This window comes from Kogia breviceps, chromosome 5, assembly GCF_026419965.1.
Source record: "Kogia breviceps isolate mKogBre1 chromosome 5, mKogBre1 haplotype 1, whole genome shotgun sequence".
Lineage (NCBI taxonomy): Eukaryota > Metazoa > Chordata > Mammalia > Artiodactyla > Physeteridae > Kogia > Kogia breviceps.
The window spans coordinates 8,511,392-8,534,799 of record NC_081314.1 but is presented as its reverse complement, the minus strand read 5'-3'; the positions used below and the strand labels follow the sequence as shown (position 1 = coordinate 8,534,799).

Below are 23,408 nucleotides of genomic sequence, written 5' to 3'. Positions count from 1 at the left end.
CATTTCCCCATTTTGATTCCTGTAGCAAGAAATTTTAAACTTCACCAAAAGTCATTCAAAAAGTAAAAATTATAATTCTTTATGGAAAGCTTCAAACATGAACAATGACTTACAACTGAAAAGTTATCAGGACTAGGTAATACTTACCTAAATTTCAGATAACCTTTTAAAAAGACAAAATCCCTATAATAAAGTTCTTTCAACTTTGAAAAAATTAATTGGTATTTGTGGCACAAGAAGAAATATATATTTAGTTTTTCTGTCTGATTCCTGACATAGAGCTCTAAAACTCTTATAACTTTCTGAGTGATAGGAATTGTAGGAGAGTTTTAAAATTATAACATGTGATCTTTGTCCCAGATTCCTGGCACACAGATGCTAAAAGCTTCGGAAACTTCTGAGTGAAAAATCTTTTGTGGGCTTATGATATGACTGGCTGTGGGCCACTGATAGCTTCAGGATTGGGGCTGGTCACCAGAAAGTCCAAGCCAAGGATTAGAGAATTGGCAAGTGGAAGGGGAGTGGGGCTTGTGGGGGAGAAGCTGGGGAGAGGCTAGAGATTGCCCTAATAACCAATGGCCAATTATTTAGTCAATCAAACTAAATGATGGGGTTAAGAGATCTTCCAGGGTGGTGAATGCATCCATATTCTTAGAGGCTGGCGCATCCCAGCACCATGAAGACAGATGTTCTTCTGTTCAGTACCTTTTCAGGCCTCACCCTATATACATGCATGCCTTGGATATATTGCAGGTTTGGTTCCAGACCACTGCAATAAAGTGCATATCACAATAAAGTGAGTCACATGAAATTCTGGTTTTCCAGTACATATAAAAGTTATTTGTAAATTATATTGTAGCCTATTAAGTGTGCAATAGCATTATGTCTTAAAAAAACAATGTACATACCTTAATTAAATATACTTTATTGCTAATGCTACCCACATTCCAGCCATCAGTAAGTCATAATCTTTTTGCTGGTGGAGGGTTTGAAATATTGTAAGAATTACCAGTTTGTGACACAGAGACATGAAGTGAGCAAGTGCTGTTGGAAAAATGGTGCTGATAGACTTGCTTCACTCAAGGTTGCCATGAACCTTCTATTTGTAAAAAGTGCACTATCTGCAAAGTGCAATAAAGTGAAATGCAAATAAAAGAGGTATGCCTGTACTTCATCTTGCTGTTCATCTGTATCTGATAATATCCTTTATAAAACCCCTTATCATGAGTAAAATGTGTTTCTGAGTTCTGTGATCCATTCCAGCAAATTATTGCCTCTGAGAATGGAGTTATGAGAACCGCTGCTTTATAGAAGGTTGGTCAGAAGTGCAGGAGTTCTGGGACTTGTGATTAGCATCTGAAGTAGGGGAAGGCAGTCTAGTGAGACTGAGTCCTTAACCTGTGGGGTATGCATCAACCCCAATTAGTGTTGGAATTGAATCAAATTGTAGGACAACCAGTTGGTGCCTGGAGAGTTGGAGAATTGTTTGGTGTGAGAAAATATTCATGCATTTGGTGTCAGAACTGTGGATTAAAAATAGCATTATGTATATTACATTTGAATTGAATTCACAAATCCATAAATCTAATACCAATAACTATTAAGATACTCTAAAAAGAAAACTATAGACTCATAATATAAATATAAATGCAAAAATCCCAATAGAAAACTAGCACATAAAGCTAGGTAAGGGGCTTCCCTGGTGGTGCAGTGGTTGGGAGTCCGCCTGACGATGCAGGGGACACGGGTTCGTGCCCCGGTCCGGGAAGATCCCACATGCCACAGAGCACCTGGGCCCGTGAGCCATGGCCGCTGAGCCTGCGCGTCAACAGCCTGTGCTCCGCAACGGGAGAGGCCACAACAGTGAGAGGCCCGCGTACCGCAAAAAAAAAAGCTAAGTAAGTATCAAAAGAATATACTCTCATAAGTGTGAAATACTAGGAAATTGATACAATTAAAAACAAATGATCATATCACTGGTTGCTAAAAATATTATTTACTAATTAAGTATTTATATAACATTTAGTATATGGATGGCATATAAAGGCTTTACAATTGTTAGGTAATTTAATGTACATAATAACCTTGCATGTTACATACTATTATTATATACATTTTCCATATATAAAAACTGAAGCAAAGAAAGGTTAAGTAATTTGTCTAATGTTACACAGATAAGAAATTGTAGTCATGGGTTTGAAACCAAGGCATTCTGCCTCCTGGGTCTGCACTCTTGATTGTTATAACATTCTTCCTTTTAAAAAGTTGATACTTAACTTTTAAAATTCCTAATGAAAATCTTAGTCAGGAGGTAGCAAACAATGGTCAGTGGGCCACATCTGCCTGCCTTCTGTTTTTGTAAATAAAGTTTAATGGTACACAAACATGACCATTCATTTATATATTGCCTCTGACTACTTTTATGCTACAACAGTAGAACTGAGTAGTTGTGACAATGAATACATGACCCATATAACCTTAAATGTTTTCTATCTGGCCCTCTACAAAAAAATTTTTTTTTTCATTCCTGCTTTAGGTAGATAGGAATAGAAAAAATGGTATGAAAACAATAGTAATATCTTTCTAAATTATTAAATATTTGTTACTATTTCAACTGAAATAATCAACTTGGTAGGTATTCCCAGTATTATCATCATCATTATTATTATTATTGATGTGTAGGTAGGCTGGAAAAAATGAACAAACTGGTACATAAACATTAGAGGAACTACCATCTCATTTGCACTGTGATTTTATACCCAGAAAAACTAAGTAAATAAAGCAAAAACACCTAAATTTAATATTAGAATACAGTCATATGACTGGATAAAGGTAAAGAAAAATATCTTTTCTCATCATTTAAAATAAGCACCTCAAAATGTAAATATTCCTTCTTAATAATGAGAATGACTATACATTACTTAGGAATAACTTAACAGAAAAGGCAGAGGTTCTGTATGAAGAAAACTGTATGGCCTTATGAAGAATACAAAATAAGATATGAATTAAAAGACATAACACTACTGGGATGGGACAGGTTTAGCATCTCATACATGCTAATTAGAAAAATGATAAACAGATTTTACACAATACTGATTAGATTCTAACCTCTGAAAAATTGAATGAAAAGGTCTTACTATTTATATAAAAGGAAATATCAGATAATTCAAGAAAATATGATAAAGGAGAATAATGAGTGATCATTTTGCTATGACTAGACAGAGGACATATCATTAAGGCATCATAAGCATATCATAAGGCATTGCTGTGAAAAGAGATAGGTCACCGCAACAGAGCATAGAATCTCTAATAAAATTGCTGGTGAGTTAAAGATTTAAATATAAAATATTAAAAAACATTAGATAAAACATAAGGTTTGAGCTGTACCTTTATAATTAAGACAAGAGAACCAGAAGCTATGAAAATAGCCATACTTAACCACATTAAGTAAATTGATACAGCCACTATGGAGAACAGTATGGAGGTTCCTTAAAAAAACTACAAATAGAACTACCATATGACCCAGCAATCCCACTCCTGGGCATATACCCAGAGAAAACCATAATGCAAAAAGATACATGCACCCCAGTGTTCATTGCAGCACTAATTTACAATAGCCAGGACATGGAAGCAACCTAAATGCCCACCAACAGATGAATGGATAAAGAAGTTGTGGTCCATATATAGAATGGAATATTACTCAGCCATAAAAAGGAGCAAAACTGTGCCATTTGCAAAGGTGTGGATGGACCTAGAGACTGTCATACAGACTGAAGTAAGTCAGAAAGAGAAAAACAAATATCGTATAATATTGCTTGTATATGGAATCTAGAAAAATGATACAGATGAACATATCTGCAAAGAAGACTTAGAGACACAGATGTAGAGAACAAATGTATGGACACGAAGGGGGGTAAGGGGGAGTGGGAAGATTGGGAGATTGGGATTGACATATACACTACTATGTATAAAATAGATAACTAATGAGAACCTACTTATAGCACAGGGAACTCTACTCAGTACTCTGTGGTGACCTAAATGGGAAGGAAATCCAAAAGAGAGGGGATATATGTATATGTATAGCTGATTCACTTTTCTGTACAGCAGAAACTAACACAACATCGTAAAGCAACTATACTCCAATAAAAAATAATTTTAAAATAAAAAAATAAAATTTCTGTATGGCAAATATATAAAAATAAAATATGAAAACAAAGGGTAGATTTGTAGAAAAATTTGCATATCAGAGAAGAGATGCAGGATTAATGTCTCCAATTCACAAATTATTTTTGTAAATTGACAATAAAGTGTAAACAACCCAAGAGATAAATGGATATTAATACACAATGCAAAAAGAGCAAATATAAGTAGCTAGTAAAGGTAGAGTAAAATGCTCAAAATCTTAATTGTGGGTATTACATGTTAAAGTAGAGATAACTTTCCCCCTTGTCACTTGCTGATTTTAGGTTTCCATTTTTAGTTTGAAGTTTGCTGTTTATTTAGGCTGTACCTGAGTGTCATTTCTTTTTCCTACCCAGAACTCCTGGCAATCTCTGAACTGGAGCATCCATAGCGTAAGGTCTGAAAGAATCTTAGCAATTTATCTCTTTAAATATTATAAGCACATTCTCTGTCTTGTCTTTCTTTGTATCTCCTCTTTGGCATATGCACAAGCAATTTTTTCTAGCTTGTATGTCCCTTCACTTTTATTTTTGTCTCTTCAAATTGATTTCTTTTTCCCACCTCCTCTTTATTTTCTTCATATGGATCATCCAGTTCACTAATTCTCTCTTTACTTGTATCTAATTTTCAGCTCAACCTTTCTAATGCATTGTTGTTGCTGTTTTTTTTAATCAGTGACTGTTCCTTATTTCTGAAGGTTCTTCTGGCTTGTTTTCAAACTCTTCATTCTCCTCTTGTGATCTTCCTTGTTTCTTCCTTAGTCTCTTTAATATTTATTTAGGTATTTCTTATATGATTGATTGCTGACTGTTCTATTATATGCAGTTTATTCCTGGTGGATTAGTTCCTAGAGCAGTATATAATTTTTGAATCTGCTCATGTGAAGATAGGCTTTTTCCGTAGGAATAGAAGGTGCCGTTGATGAAAATCTTTTAGTGTGCTTTGCATCCAATCCTGACATCTGTATCACCACTCCAGGTTAATTTCTATGTTTTGAGATTCCTGAACTAAAATGGAGGTATGTATTCAGACTTCAAAGTCACAGAGGGTGCTGGATTCGGTTCAGTTTCATGTAGGCATATTTTTTCCCCCACCAAGAGTCCTGGAAGAAGTCAGATTTGCCTATCATCTCCATGGGACAGAAAGTCTACTTGGCTTTCTTCTACTTATTCTTGGGATAACCTTCTCATGGGTTTAACTACCATCTGTATGCTGAAAACTTCCCAACCTTTTCCTCTACATACCTAAAATCCAACATGACACAAATACAAATCATTAGCTTCCCACAGATCAACTGTTTCTCCTCCAATGTTCTTTTTTTAAAAAAATTTTTATTTTATTTTATTTTATTTATTTTATTTTTGGCTGCACTGGGTCTTCATTGCTGTGCATGGGCTTTTCTCTGTTTGCAGTGAGCAGGGGCTACTCTTCATTGCAGTGCGTGGGCTTCTCATTGCTGTGGTTTCCCTTGTGGAGCATGGGCTCTAGCCACATGGGCTTCAGTAGTTGTGGCACATGGGCTCCGTAGTTGTAGCTTGTGGGCTCTAGAGTGCAGGCTCAGTAGTTGTGGCTCATGGGCTTAGTTGCTCCACGGCATGTGGGATCTTCCTGGACCAGGGCTCGAACCTGTGTCCCCTGCATTGGCAGGCAGATTCTTAACCACTGTGCCACCAGGGAAGCCCTCCTCCAATGTTCTTAACTTGGCCAATGGATCATTATTCATTCAGCTTCTCAAATATGAGACATCAGAATCATCTCCAAATTTTCTTCTTCCTCAAATGACATCAAATCTATGAATCAGTTTCACTCAGTTCCTTATGAAATATTTCTGAATTATTTTCTCCTTTAGAATAACACCTGCTCCTTCATATTCATTCTGCTATCACTTTCTACTTCAACTTTCACAGACCATTGATACCATGATGGAGTCTATGTTCCATAGTGGTCCCTCATACTGATAAATCCAGCCTTAAGGTATCAAACTTTCCATCAGAAATTGATTCAAGTGACTATTTCTGAATTCTCTGGAAGAATACCTAGTTAGCATCATTCTAGAAGTACAGGAGAGAAGTTAATTCATTACATATTGTAGATGTTTTAAGGCATTCATTGGGAAGGATTGCTGGATGAAATCTAAATATCTCAGCAATATCAGAGTTTCAAAATGTTTTCTGTGTTTTCACTTATTTCCACCAAATAAACTATCTGCCAGCTAAACTTCTGTTAATACTGTTCCTTGAATGAATAATTATCTTTCCACTGCTCTGAATCTTTGATAGACATACCATCCTCTACATGGAGAACTGATATATATACTTCTATAAAGTCCATTTACATGTATATCACATACACATTATATGTATCTCTTTAAAAGAGCCTTTATAAAGTCTCTTTATACAATATTAGTTGTTGTTTTCTTAGGATTGCCCATCTCTGTCATTAGACTAGGATGTCCATGTGAAGTGATTCATGTTTAAATAACCGGAGTCTAACACAGGAATTGAAAACTACTAGGGAAGCTAGACAGATAATGTAAAAGAAAGATGCTGGACAGTGGAAAATCTTAGGCAGTTAGGGGACAGTGGGAGAGTTCCCACATCTTATCATAAGGGGACAGTCCTGCTCAGTGTTAGGAGATTTTTGTCCCTTCTGTGGAAATGTGGATGTAGTTGAACAGATTTTATGATTTTCTAATAGAATCATTATATTAAGATTAAGTTACAAGGCATCCAAACTTTATACATTTGCATCTAAATAATATAAAGGCTATAAGGCTAGACCACCTGCTGGAAAACTGCTGTGATAGAATTTCTTCATGTAGTAAATACACAGATATATTGTGATTTACAGTGACTCAATTAATGCGAAGACCAGGGCCATAGAGAAGCATAATTGCACAGTACGTCTTACGCCATTTTTCTTAAAATTCTCTTTGTGTAAGTGAGCTTTTCATAGGAACTCAAAGATGTCAGAGCTTCTGAAGAGGGTCTGTCTGGCAGTCTGTGTTTCAGACTAAGGAAATACCATGTGCTTTGGCATTCAGATTTAGTGACAAGGTTAATGTTCTTTTTAAAATGATAATATCCAGTGCCTCCATACAAAACCCACCATATTTAAAAGTTAGATGCTTTGCTTTTTTTTTTTTTTACTATAAGGCTCTGCTTCTGTTTTTCCCGTTTAATATAATCAACACTGACATTTAATCAGAGCAATAACTACCTCTGATCAAAGTTAAAAACATGAGCACATTATCTTCCTCCTGAGATATCAGTTTAAAAATATTTATTTAATATATTTGTAACATCCTACAAAATTATATTCTCCTTATATTAGGAAAGCAAATCCTATAAATGTATCACATCTCTTACCTTAAATTCAAGATTTCCACAAGTGTTGCACACAAAATATGGGCCTATAATTCTTAGAACATCCTTTTTATTCTCATTTTGAATTGTAAACTTTGGCAGATATGGGTGCCAGGTCTGAGTAACATAACCTATTGGTACACCAGGAGGAGCATAGATTTCTATCTACAAAAACAAAAGAGTATAGGTAATATGTAATCATCATCATCATCATAACAATGTCTGATAATAGCTCTCATTTACTGAATACTTGTTTTTCAATTAGTAATATTCTTTTCTCCCATCTTTACTGAGGTACAGTCAACATACAAAATTGTAGTATGTTTAAAGTGTACAATGTGATGCTCTGGTATACATACACATTGTGGAAAGATTACCCCATTTAAGTTAAATGAAACAACCAACACGTCATATAGGTAACTTTTTCTTTTTGGTACGAACACATGAGATCTATCTCTTAGCAAATTTCAAGTATACAGTATAGTATTATTAACTGTGGTCCCCAGGCTGCACATTAGATCCTCAGAACTTATTTATCTTATCACTGAAAGTTTGGAGTGTTTAACTAGCATACCCCAATTCTCCCACCACCCAGCCCCTGGCAATTACCATTATACTCTCTGTATCTATGAGTTAGACATTTTATTTTTCAGATTCGACTTATATGTGATACCATACAGTATTTGTCTTTTTTATCTGGCTTATTTCAGTTAGCATAATGCTTTCAGGTGCATGTATAGTGTCACAAATGGCAAGATTTTCTTCTGTTTCTTGGCTGAATAGTATTTTATGTGTGTATATATTTATACGCATTTATATATACACACATATAGTTATTTATACACACAAACACACATCTCACATTTTCTTTACCCATTCATCAGTCAATAGACACTAAGGATGTTTCCATATTGTGGCTACTAAATAAGCATTCAATAAACACATGAATGCAGAAACTTCTTTGAAACCTGGTTTTATTTCCTTAGGATATATACTGAAAAGTTGGATTGCTGGCTCATATGGTAGTTCTATTGTTAAATTAGTTCTGTTGTTAATTATCTGAGGAGAGTTGATACTTTTTTCCACAATGGCTATACCAGTTGACATTCCCACCAACAGTGTACAGAAGTTCCCTTTTTTCTACATCCTTGCCAACATATGTCTTGTCTTTGTGATAACAGACATTCTAACAGGTGTGATGTGATATGTCATTGTGGTTTTGATTTTCATTTTTCTCATCATTAGTGATTTTGAGCAGCTTTTCATATATATCTTTTGGCCACTTGTATGTTTTCTTTGAAAAAGACATTTCTTTAATGTCTATTTAGATCTTTTGCTCATTTTCTAAGTGCAAAATACTGTTCTATGCACCACTTAATTCATAATACATTCTTAGCAGGTTGGTACTATTATTCCTATTTATAGAGGAACAGAGAGGTAAATTAATTTGTGTTAAGATTCCCCGCTACAAAGTGGAAGAGAAGAGACACAAACTGCATACACAGTCTCCACTCTGAAGTACTGCTCTACTGGCCTCCTATATTTAAAAATTTTCTCTTTTATTCATACTTATGAAAAATATCTAAATTATTAAAAACTCTTTTCTTAAACTCCTTTAAAAACAGTGGTTTAGATGTATGGACAGACCTCTGATCACTGGGGCAATTTTCAAATATGAATGGAAATTGTGCTAGGATGGTAAGAAAATGGGGCCTGGAATCTTGGCTCTGCACCTTAGCTGGGTGACCTGGAGAGCATTTCAGCATGTTAATCTGTAAATAAGGACTTCTTAGGTCTATTTTTTAGACCAAAAGTATAATGTATGCTAATGTGCTCTATAAGTTGTAGAGAATATTCCTTCTAACTCTCAGTTTTTCCTCACCTATTCTTATGAATATTATTATATCTAAAGCAAGTGACATGGAAAACAAAATTTAGTATGAATAAGGTCAGTTATCCTTTCAAAATAAGTGCAGTATTGGACATCAAATCTCTATGTGCTTGTATCTCTGTGTGCCCTGCTCTCACAGCTACATGTATGGATGACTGAGTGACCTAGGCAGCACTGGTCTCAGGCCAATGGAGATATAGGCAAAGGTCGACTTCCTGTAAACACTCTGTGCCCTGGTGTCTCCCCTGAGATCCATGTTCTCTATCAGAGGGCTGTCAAGTAACATGAAAGAGACACCTGGTCTTCATGGAGCTCAAGGATCTAAGATCTCACCCCCAGGGGGCACACTGCTCAGGGACATGGGGCTAACTGCTCAGTCTTTTCCACCTGCCTTTCTTCCTACAATTTATCCTCAAGCATAAACCAATAGCTGGCGGACCACTTTTCCTTTAAATCTCATTTGATTATATAAATTCAATGATAGGGTAAAAATTCTTACTGAACTACTTTACAAAGTACCCGGGTAATTGCTCACTGACCTCCTGCAGGCAGCAGGGAAAACAACAACTGGTACACTTTAGTGGTCTCTTCAGAGTTATGACTTCTTGGCCCTTAAGATCATGAATCCTCCTGATAAAAGGCCTATAAGATCCATAACAAAATCGGGTGCACAAAGCAGTATCCTCTGCTGCACAGTATATCCTCTGTCCAAGGCTGTTCTTAATTTCATATTTGTTATTGGTTTCATAACTTATTATGACTAAAAACATAGAAGAAACCATAATCACCAGTATGTTAAAACTATCTGGAATCTAAATATTTTAGACTTACCTATTTTTGGACAATACTTTAGATTATATTTACCGAGTAGATAGAAAAGGAAAGGTGTTTAGAGATGATCTTGACAGCGGAAAAAAGGCAAAGAAAAAAAGGAGGAAATGGTATTACGGTACTGAGAAATTAAGATCACCTAATTAAGACTTGGAAGAGAAAACAACTCGTATCTTCCTAATTCCATAGACCCGTATCAGAAAGGGAGACTTTGCTGTGAGGGATGGTGCAATGCTGCTGATGGCCACAGTCCTTTTAAGTGAATGCAGAAAATGTCTACTTGTTCATGTATTCAGCTATGGAGGGGAATATAGGATGATTGCTATGTTTATGCACCATATAGTATTATATTAAGTAAATTTGCTTGAGATTTAGTTTTATAAATCACAGTCATGGCTTCTCTTTCTGCACTATGTGAGGAAGGTGTGAGAGGGCTTTCTCTCAATGCACACATGTGAAGAGGGAGAGAGTGAAAATGCAAGGTGAGGTAGAACGTCACCCTGTGCCCAGGGCACCCTTGTTTAGCTCAGCAGTGGTTGTTCAGAAGTGGGAAATGGGTATTAGACAAGGGGAAAGGCGCTTGGCAACCAAGGCTGCAAGTCGGAGGATATCTAGACAACTGGCATCCTAAGTGAACTCTGTACCCTTAGCAGGGGCTAATCTCTTCACGGGGGAAACAGAGATGTGCTAAATACTGACACCCATGTGGTTTCTTACCAAAGCGCTTCCCATATTGAACCACACTTTGGAAACCTCTCCTTGCTTAAAGCCAGGAGGGAGCAATTCATGAGTCCACAGCCCTCATTAACATGGGTCATAGGATGTCAGAAGCCACGAAAATAATGAGCAAAAAGAAACACATGGAGACAAAAATCACTTTCAAATATCTGTGTCGATGGATTTAGTCAAATAGAAATATCGTTCACAAGTTCTATCACCATGACCTCCTTTAAATGTCTTTTACTCAGACAGGCCCTGTACTTCACCTTAAAAGAACCATCCTTGACCTCACTATCTCCCAGTCAAATGTCTAATGAGAAAAAAATTAAACTGATTCATGAGATAGAATCTATTATCTAGCTGATTTCATTAAGTACCTTAATCTCAAAAGGCTTTAGTTTGTGCATCTCTAAAATGAGATCAATGTTTTTATACAATCTCTAAGTTTCCTTCTAATTACTGAAAAGAATGAAAACAAATATAAGAATTCTATAGTTATATCTTTCTGGTGTATTAAATTTTGAACTGGGGACAGCTATAAATAAGTGCCTGTCATAGTCTCAGATGCTAAAAATAAACTGAGTAAACTCTATCACTTTATACTATTCAATGTTAAAATATGATATAGACTTTCTATTTGAGAAAAAAAGAAAACTAAAGACATCTATTTTAAAAACTGAAACTTAACAATTAGTAAATTTGTTACTTTATATTTTATGCCAAAGATATGTGTTTTCACACATCAATATAAACTTATTTGATCTAAGAATTCTGTAAAATGTGTCATATCTGGTCTTTTGAGTTTTATAATCTCAATGAAATACACCTTAGAATAAAATGTTTAAAAAATTCAGAATACAAACTATCAAACATTAAGGAGCTCCTTTCCAGAGAAAACTTAGTTTCAAAAAACTAAACAAACTCAATAATTTTATAAACATCTAATAATGTATATTATAAGTAATTTTTAAGATGATACTTTGAATTATTTTTTATTGAGATGTAATTGGCATAGACCATTGTATTGATCTTAGGTGTACAACATTATGATTTGATACCTGTATATATGTGAAATGAATACCACAAGTTTAGTTAGTATCCTTACCACACATACATTCAAAATTTTTTTTCTTGTGTGAGAAACTTTAAGATCTACTGTCTTAGTAACTTTCAGATATACTATATAGTATTGTTAATTATGGTCACCATGCTGTACATTATGTTCCTAGGATATTTCATTATCTTACAACTGAAAGTTTGTACCTTTTCACCACCTTCTCCAACCCATTTCTCCAACCCACTACCCCCATATATATGGCAACCACCAATCTATTCTCTGAGTTTAGTTTCTTTCAGATTCCACATATAAGTGAGATCATACAGTATTTTCCTTCTCTAACTTATTTCACTTAGCATAATATCTTCAAGATCCACCTGTGTTGTTGCAAATGGTAGGATTTCCTTCTTTTTCATGGCTGAAGAAAATTCCAATGTATATATACCACATTTTCTTCATTCATTCATCTGTCAATGGACACAAGTTGTTTCAAAGTCTTGACTACTGTAAATATGCTACAATAAACGTGGAAGTGCATATACTCTTTTTGAGATAGTGATTTTTGTTTCCTATGGATAAATACCCAGAATTAGAATTGCTGGATCATATAGTAGTAGTTCAATTTTTTAAATTGAGGTATAATTGACATATCACATTATATTTGTTTCTTTTCCTCTTAATTTTTTTGAGGAATTTCCATATTGCTTTCTATGATGGCCACACCAATGTACATTCCCACCAACAGTGCATAAGGGTTCTCTTTTCTCCATATCCTACCAACACTTCTTATCCCTTTTTTTTTATAATAGCCATTTTAAAGTGTGAGGTGATATCTCATTGTGGTTTTGATTTGTATTTTTCTGATCATTGGTGATGTTGAGCACCTTTTCATGTATGTGTTGGCTATTTGTATGATTTTTTTGGAAAACATCTACTTAAATCCTCTGTCCATTTTTAATCATTTTTTTCTATTGAGTTTTATAAGTTATTTGTATATTTTGGATATTAATCCCTTATCAAATTTATGACTGGCAAATATTTTCTCACATTCATAGGTTGCTCTTTCATTTTGTTGATGGTTTCCTTTGCTGTACAGAAGCTATTTACTTTAATGTAGTCCTACTTGTTTGTTTTAGTTTTAGTTGTCTATGGTCTGTGACTTATACAAAAAATCATTACCTAGAACAATGTCAAGGAACTTAACCTCCTCTATTTTCTTCTAGGAGTCCTGTGGTTTCAGATCTTACATTCAAAATCATCATTCCATTTTGAGTTCTTTTTTGTTGTGGTGTAAGACTGTGGTCTAGTTTTATTCTTTTGCATATAGAAATCCAATTTTTCCAACACCATTTATTGAAGAGACTGTCTTTTCCCCATTGTGTATTATTGGCTCTTTTGACAAAAATTAATTGACTGCATATGTGTAGATTTATTTCTGGGCTTTGTATTCTCTTCCATTGGTCTATGTGTTCGTTTTATGCCAATATGGTACTGTTTTGATTACTATAGCTTTGTAATATAGTTTGAAATCAGGAAGCATGATGAATACAGCTTTGTTCTTTCTCAAGATTGCTTTGGCTATTCAGGGGTTTTGTGGTTCCATACAAAACTTGGGATTGTTTTTTCTCTTTCAGTGAAAAATTTCATTGATGTTTTGATAGGGATTGAACTGAACCTATAGATTGCTTTGTGTAGTGTGGACACTTAAGCAATATTTATTTTCCCAGTCAATGAGGACAGAATACCTTTCCATTTATTTGTATCTTCTTCAATGTCTTTCATCAATGTCACAAAATTTTCAGAGTACGTTTCTTCCCTTCTTGGTTAAATATATTCCAGATATTTTCTTTTAGATATAATTATAAATGGTATTGTTTTGTTAATTTCTCTCTCTGATAGCTCATTGTTAGTGTATAGAAAGGCAACCAATTTTTGTATATCGATTTTGTATGCTGTACCTTTATTGTATTTGTTTATTAGTTCTATCAGTTTATTTGTGGAGTCTTTAAGGTTTTCTATATAATATCATGTAATTTAAAAATAGAAACAGCTTACTTCTTCCTTTCTGATTTGGATGCCTTTTATTTCTTTTTCTTTCCTAGTTGCTCTAGTTTGGACTTCAGTTCTATGTTGAATAAAAGTGGCAAGGGTGGGTATCCTTGTCCTGTTATTTAACTTAAAGGAAAAGCTTTCAGTTTTTTATCATCAAATATGATGTTAGCTATAGGCTTATCACATATGGCCTTTTATGGGTGGGAGACATGTGTACAAGCTCCTTTCTAGGTGATATCAGCAAAGCAGGATGGGGGAGAGGGAGAGCATGAAGATACCCATCTCTGAGGACTCTGGATTGCACTGCAGTTGGCCCAAGATGTGTGTTAAATTGAAGGCTTCCCTGAAAATCAAGGCTTTTAAGATAAAAAAATACACTACTTTCATGGTAATACTGGGTTTCTTTCACAAAAAGACTGGGCTTCTTTTAGTCTGCTACATCTGTGCTGGGCCCTGGGGGGTTAGACGTAGTGAGTCAACATTTAAGAATTATCTCTGAGTTTGTTATAGCTTTGTAGGTCTTACATATGTAAACGCCATAATTTTCAAAGCTAGATATTTGGGGTGCCCGGCACTCTCTGGAAATATTAAGAGTTGGGGTATCAGTTATGGGGTCAAATCCTTCACTCCTCAAGGAGAAGCTGGGCGTTGTGAGTTCCCTCCTGGTTGTGTGTTGTGCTGGGGGTATGGTTTATGGCAAGATTGTGTCTCAGCTTCCCCGATCCATTTCAATGTGCATTATTTTTTCTCATTTATACAATGTGTAGAGTCACTCAGCTAATTTCTAGATTTCTTTCAGAGGGAATTGTTCCATAGGTAGCTGTAGATTCATTGTGTACATGGGAGGAGGTGAGTTCAGGAGCCTGCTCTGATACTACCTTGAACTGGTAGTTAAATTAAATTAAATTAAATTGTAAGTAATTTAAATGTAATAGGTGATAAATGTATATACTTTAAATTTATTTTTATTGAAGTATAGTTGAATTATAATGTGTTAATTACTGCTGTACATCAAAGTGACTCAGTTATACGTATACATTCATTCTTTTTCATATTCTTTTCCATTATGGTTTATCACAGGATATTGAATATAGTTCCCTGTGCTATAAAGTAGGACCTTGTTTTTTATCTCATATATATATATATATATATATATATAATCAGTTTGCATCTGCTAATGCCAAACTCCCAATCCAACCCTCTCCCACCCCTCTCCCCCTTGGCAACCACCAGTGTATTCTCTAAGTCCTTGATTCTGTTTCTGTTTCATAGATAGATGCAGATAATTGTATATTTCAACCAAATCTATTACTCTGCTAGTACAATTCAGGTTCTAAATCTGCTACTGGAAAGGCACTGTCCAGAGATATAAAGGTGGATTTACAGATACATTCTACAACTAGCAGTTTCCACTAAACTCCTTGTATCTGGAAGGAAGACACTCTGGTTCATGAATCTACCCAGGTTCTCTTTCCCCGGGCAGCAGTCTGGATCTAGTGGCTTCCTAAGTTTATTCTTGCACATGGAGAGCACTGAAAACATCTGGTAGAGTCAAAGGAGTCATTTAGCACAAGAGGAAGTGCTCTTCTAGGAAACCAGTCTACTGGGACTGCTGGTCAGCACTCTCCAACACTGCAGTGTCCCTTCGTCTGAGCTGGTAATTCACAGTCTGTGGAACAGAGCCCATGGAACACAGGTTTTATAGGGTTCACCTGAGCTCCCAAGAGAAACTGTGAGCAGGAATGTCATTTTCCAAAACATCCCCATCCAAAGTCAAAAAGTTCACTCTCTTTTAAATGTACTAAGGTAACTGTTAGTACATGGTAATAAGTTAACATGAACCATTGCCGGTGGCTCTGTGCCAATGTCAAGGTTGTCAGAAACTGGGGAGAAAACAGCTGAAGTCATAGAAGTCAGGTAAAGAGACAGATTCCCTGAAGAGATGTCTAGAGAGAAGAGGGAACAAAAGTAAATTTTGATTGTTTTCCTTCTAAGTTAGAGTCCTTATCATGAGGACAGATACCCAGAGGAATAGTATTTTACCACTTGACTCCTAATTTCAAGAAATGAGCTGCTGATAATCCTCATCAATTCATTACAAAGAGAGACATTTGTAAATAACCAGGCTTAATTGTCCAACATCGCTGAAAGTGTTATATTTGTGGTTGGTGACATGCCTCTATCTGCATAAACGTACCCTCTTTCTAAAAGAAATGTAATCAATACAATGAATACATACCTTCCGTAAGTTCAACTTGCTGATGAATCTGGATTTGATCTAGCTATCATAGTAAACAAAAAAATTAAGCTGTAAGCATATGTCAGTGTAGAGAGTGCAAGAGACACAACTAATTTTTTGAAAAATCGTTGTGATATCACAGGAATATTTATTTTTGTATAGTTTGGACACAGAACCTCCTATTCTACTTTACCTATGAGATTTCTAACATCAAACAAATGTAAAACCTCATGTTGTTGAGATAAGCTATCATGTAGTACAGTAAAATGTAGGACTTTTTTTCCCTTTACAGTTGCATTTATAAAATTGGGTCTTCAAAAGAATAAAAGCAACATGAAATGTAATTTTATTAGTTATGATAAAAGTTGCATAATTTATACACAAAATATTATTCCATTTTGGTACCACTTGTTGAAACTGAACACTAAGTTTTATTTGATGTTTGTTTCTAACTCCTAGGAAATTATTTAGTCTTGGGATTAAAGGGCACAGGATCCAGAACCAAGGTTCCAGAAGTAAAAAGCCATTTCTACTTCCTGTGCATTTTGATGCTGAGCAAATTATGTAACTTTCTCTAGGCCTCAGTTTCCTTTTTGATAAAATGGTGATAAGTATAGCATGTATATATCATAGAGTTTCTAAAGGATTAACTCCGTTAATACATGTATTATACTTAGGAACAAAGCCTGGAAAATAGTGCTTAGTAAAGGTTTCCTATTGATTATTATTGCAGATTATATTCAAGATCATAGAACACACAATTTCCTAAGACATTTATATTTTGCTTTACTAATAAACCTTGCCTAGAAGAATTAGAGTAATTTGTTAGCAAAAAGTGTTATTTTACCACTTCAGACTTTTGTGAATTAGTCATTTGTTAATGTCATTAAGCAAACTGGAAGCACATTTTTACTTGAGTCTTTTATGTATTTGAAATTACCTGATTTAAATATTCCAACCCTGGTGGACTGTCTGATGAAGGTGTTAGCTCTGGAATCCATAGTAGCCTTGTAGGCACACTCGTCTGAAGAGACACTGGCTGGTATTGGATAGGAATGCCAACTAGGCCAACCCCTCTATCACCAACTAGTCAGTCTGGGTTCCAGTGTAGCCAGGCTGGGGACCAGGATATTCAGCCTGGATTTCAGGATTGCTAGCCTGGGGGGCAGGACAGCCAGTATGTCCTGGAGATGCTAAAATATGAACAAGTGAAATTATTTGTAACTGTACAGAAAAGTGAAAAATATCAGTTCTTTTAGTTATCTACAAACTAAAAATGTCTGCTCAGAAATCCTGATCCTGTGAAGCTAAGGTATGTGTTTTTACCATTTAACAATTTTTCAATCAAATATCTGTTGTTTCATATCCACTTCTATTTTGAGGGTTTGGGGCTGTATACAGAGTTGGTGCACATCCTTACACTTACTCTTCAAAATTCAGATGAAAATATGCTTGAAACCTAAGAAAGTGAAAAAAAAATTAACAGCATCACATACATATTCTGGAATGCCTTCATGGAAATGAGATATGGCATTGGGTACAGGGCCCACAATAGAGGTGTTAAGCCAGCATTTCCAGATTCAAATCATCCTGCAAAAAAATGATAATTATGGAAATCTGACAAATGGAACTTCCTGTATGTATAGAATTGGCAGTGGTTTTGCCCACTTAAGGAATATTTATCAAGGTCTAGAGATATTTTTGTTGTTCCTACAGCAGATGAGAGTGATACTGGCATATAGTTGATAGAGGCCAGGAATGCTGTTAAATATCCTAAAGTGCTCAGAACAGCACCCTGAAATAAAGAATTATCCATCCCCAAATATTATAGTGTTGCTATCGAGAACCCTGGTATAGAGGTAAAGGCTTGTCATTCCATCTAGTACTGTCCAGACACTCCTCTGGGTTAACAGTTTGCCTGGGGTTTTAATCCATGGTTTATCCCTTTCCTAAGACCCTGTCATCAGAAAAAAAAGTTGACTATGATACTTAAGTTATAAATTAAATTTCACAATTTTGTACCCTCAGCTCTCTGGAAAATACAATTTGAGAACAAAAGAAGGTAAAAAGTATAAGAGGCAAAATTGTCTTAAGTATTAAGCATAGTATGAGAAAATTTTAGTAAGTGTATACTGTGTGTTCCATGAAAATTTGTAAACAGTGAAGCTTCATAAGCTTATATGTACAGTACACAGAATAGCAGTTCCATCAACATGTAATATAATTTGAAAGGACTGTGTCCCAAAATATTTTAACTGCAAAGGCTATACAAAATTTAATACTAAGAATAGGCCATTTATAAACACATTTAAATGGAGCACAGATGACAAGACACATACCTCATTAAAGAGTAAGACTTAAAAGACTTTTTCAGAGGGAGATCAATGGTGGAGTAAGAGGACATGGAGCTCACCTCCCACCACAAACACATCAAAAATACATCTACATGTGGAACAATTCTCATGGAAAACTAACAGGAAACTGGCAGAAAGACTCCTGTACAGCCAAGGCTGTAACAAAGATACACGTGTAATCGGGTAGAATGTGAAGAAAAGCGATTGGGTCAGGACCTGTGCCCCTGGGAGGGTAGTCAGAGAACAAGGGAGATCACATGGGTGGACACTTGCCCTGGGGAGTGAGCAGGTTGAGCCATAGACTGGGTGTCTTAGTTCTGAGGGTCTTGTGTATGTGAGGCAAGCCTCCTTGGCTACTTGGAGAAATGCTGGGGCAGATAGAAAGGGTGGAGAAGCTTAGATTCCACTCAAGAGGAGTGTGTAGTGCTGGCTTGCCCCCAGGAAGGGTGAACAGTGGTCTGCCCTAGTGGCCGCCACCTCACCACACTTCCCAGTCTGAGGCAAGTGAACACCCCAGCCCCACTCACTCCACATCACAGCTTGGAACTAGATCTAGGGTGTCCAGGACCAGGGAAAATACTTGACCTAGGGACAGAGACTACCTGGGTACCCAGAGGATAGCTCAGGTGGGATGGTGGCAGCCATTGTGTTTATTCAAGTGGCACCCCAGAAGCAGCCCAGACTTCTGACAGCAGCTGCAATTCCTATGACTTTCATGTTGTGTGCCTCAGCCTCAGCTGAGCAAACACTGCAGCCCAGCCCACTCTATGCAACAGTGCAGCTCTAGATCAGGGTGGGGTTGGGCACAACCAGGGAAAAAGCCACTATGGGCTATATCTGAGCAGAGCCACAGGTGCCTAAACAGGCAGAGCATTGGACCTTGGTAAGCACATGAGTCCCACTTGTTTCACCAGTCCCCACCTTTGGAGCAAAGAACCTAGTGTGAGGAGAAGGAAAAACACACACCTAAAGAGAACAGAGCCAGCTCGAGCCTGACCTTCAGGGCTATTGCTTCAGCAAGGTGGGAGCAGACCCCACCATTGACAGGGTGATGATGGCCACTGAGCATAGAGGAAGTTCTTCCTCATAGCTTGCTCAGGCTCTAGCTCCTCCATCACCAACCACACCTCCTACCAAGGTGATAGCTGCCAGCAGACACTGAGGAAACATGTGACTGGTGTCCATCATATCCAGCCCTCCCACCTGCAGAGGGACACTCTCATACAAGAACACTGCTTTAAGACCACAAAGGTAACTGTTTCACCTAAATTAATAGAGGCAGAGAAAGTTAAGAAAAATGAAAAGGCAGAGGAACTACTCTCAATTGAAAGAGCAACAGAAAACACCTGAAAAATAAATAATAAAACAGAAATAAATAATTTACCAAATAAAAATTCAGAACAGTGGTAACAAATATGCTAACTGATTTAGGGGAGATAATTGATCTAAACACAGATCATCTTAACTAGGAATTAGAAAATATAAAAAGCCCCAATCAAAACTAAATAATTCAATATATGAAATGAAAAAAACCCTGTAGAAGCAATGAGTAACAAACTAAATGAAACCAAAGAATGCATAAGTGATCTGGAAGATAGAATAATGGAAATCATTCAGTCAGCACAGCAGACAGAAAGATGAATGAAAAAAAATGAAAGCAACATATGAGATGTCTGGGATAACATTAAATGTGCCAACATTTGCATTATAGGGGTTGCAGAAGGAGAAGAGAGAAAGAAGGGTATCACAAATGTATTTGAAGAATTTATAGCTGAAACTTCCCAAACCTAAAGAAGGAAAACAGGTATCCAGGTATAGGAAGCAAAGAGGGTCCCCAACAAGATGACCCCCACACAAAGACATATCAAATTAAAATTTCAAAAGTTAAATATAAAGAGGAAATTCTAAAGGCAGCAAGAAAAAAACAAAAGAGGTCATATACAAGGAAATGCCCATAAGGCTATCAGCTGATTTCTCTGCAGAAACTTTGCAGGCCAGAAGAGAGTGGCATAATATTCAGAGTGCTGAAAGGGAAAATCCTGCAACCTGGGATACTCTACCCAGCAAAATTATCATTTAGAATAGAGAAAGAGATAACTTCTCAGACAAGCAAAAACTGGAAGAATTCAGCAATAATAAATCTACCCTAAAAGAAATTTCAAAGGGTCTACTCTGAATGGAAAATAAGTAGGAATCTATAGAAAAGGGTAAATTCCACTAAGAAAAGCAGTGTTACAGTAAGGATCGAGGATAACTCAAATAAATACATCTAAAAATGTAGATTTTTTAATGTGTTTGAATTATAATGACTACCAGTTTAAATCAAGTAGATATAATCATATGTCAATATATATGAACCCAATGGTACCAGAAATCAAAAACCAACTACAGATTTGCAAAAACCAAAAGGAAAGTAGCCCAAGCATACTAATGAAGAAAATCATCAAACCACAACTTGAGAAACAGAAGAAATGGACAGAGAACTACAAAAACAATTGGAAAACAAGTGATAAAATGACAATAAGTACATACCTATCAATAATGACTTTAAATGTCAATGGACTAAATACTCCTATCAAAAGACACAGCGTGGGCTTCCCTGGTGGTGCAGTGGTTGAGAGTCCGCATGCTGATGCAGGGGACGTGGGTTCGTGCCCCGGTCCGGGAAGATCCCACATGCCGCAGAGCAGCTGGGCCCGTGAGCCATGGCCGCTGAGCCTGCACGTCTGGAGCCTGGGCTCTGCAACGGGAGAGGCCATAACAGTGGGAGGCCCGTGTACCTTGCAAAAAAATTGAAAGACACAGGGTATCTTATTGGATTAAAAAACAAGACCCTTCAATATGCTGCCTACAAGAGCCTCACTTTACGGTTAAATACACACAGAGACTGAAAGTAAAGGTATGGAAAAAGTTACTTCTTGCCATCAGAAATTATAAGAAAGTGGGGGTAGCAATACTCATATCAGATAAAATAGACTTTAAAACAAAGCCTATAACAAAAGGCAAAGAAGGGCATTATATAATGATAAAGGGGTCAATACAAAAAGAGGATATTACATTCATTAACACATACATATCCAGTACAGGAACACCTAAATATATAAAACAAATACTAACAGACATAAAGAGAGAAATGGACAATAATACAACAATAGTAGGGGAGTTTAACACCCACTGACATCAGTGGACAGATCATCCAGACAGAAAATCAATAAGGCAACAGGGGTCTTAAATGACAAAATAGCCAGTTGGATTTAATAGACCTACAGGACATTGCATTAAAAACCAACAGAAAACACATTCTTTTCAAGTGCACATGGAATGTTCTCCAATATAGATCACATAGTAGACCACAAGACATGCCTCAAAAAATTTAAGAGGATAGAAATTATATCAAGCATTTTTTTCTGACCAGAACAGTATGATACCTTAAATCAACTACAGAAGGAAAAATGTGAAAAGAAAAAACACATGGAGGCTAAACAACATGCTACTAAAAAGCCAGTGGATCAATGATGAAATGAAAGAGGAAATCAGAAAATACTTAGAGACAAATGAAAATGAAAACACAACTTTACAAAATCTCTGAGATGCAGCAAAAGCAGTTAAGAGTGAAGTTTATATTGATACAAGCCTTCCTCAAGAAACAAACAAAATCTCAAATAAACAACCTAACCCACCACCTAAGAGAATTAGAAAAAAAATAACAGACAAAGCTCAAAGTCAGCAGAAGGAAGGAAGCAGTAAAGACCAGAGAGGAAATAAATAAAATAGAGATTAAAAAATAGAAAAGATCAATGACACCAAGAGCTGTTTTATGAAAAGGTAAATAAAATTGATAAACCTTTACCCAGGCTCACCAAGAAGAAAAGAGGACCCAAATAAACTAAGTAAGAAATGAAAGAGGAGAAATAACAACCAATACCACATAGAAACAAAAAATCAAAAGAGAGTATTATGAACAACAAATTGGAACCTAGAAAAAAAATTGACAACTTTCTTGAAATATACAGCCTGCTAACACTAAATAAAGGATAAAAAGACAATTTGAACAGCCCAATGACAAGAAGTCATTGAATCTGTAGTTAAAAAAAAAAAAACTACTACATTGAATTTGTAGTTAAAAAAAACTCCCAGCAAATGAATGTCCAGGACTGGACATCTTCATGGGGAGAATTCTACCAAACATATAAAGAAGAACTAATACCTATCCTTCTCAAACTATCCCAAAAAGTTGAAGAGGAGGGAACACTCCCAAATTCATTCTGTGAGTCCACCATTACCCTGATATGAAAGACACTAGAGACAATATAAAAAAAAGAAAATGACAGGCCAATATCTTTGATGAATACAGATGCAAAAATCCTCAACAAAATATTAGCAAACTAAATCCAACAATATATGAAAAGGATCATACCCCATGATCAAGTTGGATTTATTCCCGGGTCACAAGTATAGTTCAACATTTGCAAATCCATCAATGTGATATACCACATGAACAAAAGGAAGAAGAAAAATCACGTGATCATCTTAATGGATACAGAAAAGGCATTTGAGAAAATTCAACATCCATTCATGATAAAAACTCTCATCAAAGTGGGTATAGCAGGAACATATCTCAGTATAATAACAGCCATTTATAACAAAACTACAGACAACATTATACAAAAGGGTGAAAAGCTGAAAGCCTTTCTAAATTCATGAACAAGACAAGGAT

General features: G+C 36.0%; 1 protein-coding gene across 1 annotated transcript in view; it reads right to left on the bottom strand.

The window, feature by feature from the left end:
- The window catches only part of LOC131757613 (phospholipid scramblase 2-like), a 40,687-nt gene that overhangs the window by 5,069 nt on the left and 12,210 nt on the right, over nt 1-23,408 (bottom strand). Inside the window, exons 2-6 of the mRNA XM_067035321.1 lie at nt 17,764-17,796; nt 17,278-17,413; nt 16,338-16,380; nt 9,978-10,198; nt 7,551-7,712 (exon numbers count right to left, since the gene is read on the bottom strand). Of these exons, the coding sequence (XP_066891422.1) occupies nt 7,551-7,712; nt 9,978-10,198; nt 16,338-16,380; nt 17,278-17,413; nt 17,764-17,796 (595 nt within the window). The remainder of the gene's footprint in view (nt 1-7,550; nt 7,713-9,977; nt 10,199-16,337; nt 16,381-17,277; nt 17,414-17,763; nt 17,797-23,408) is intronic.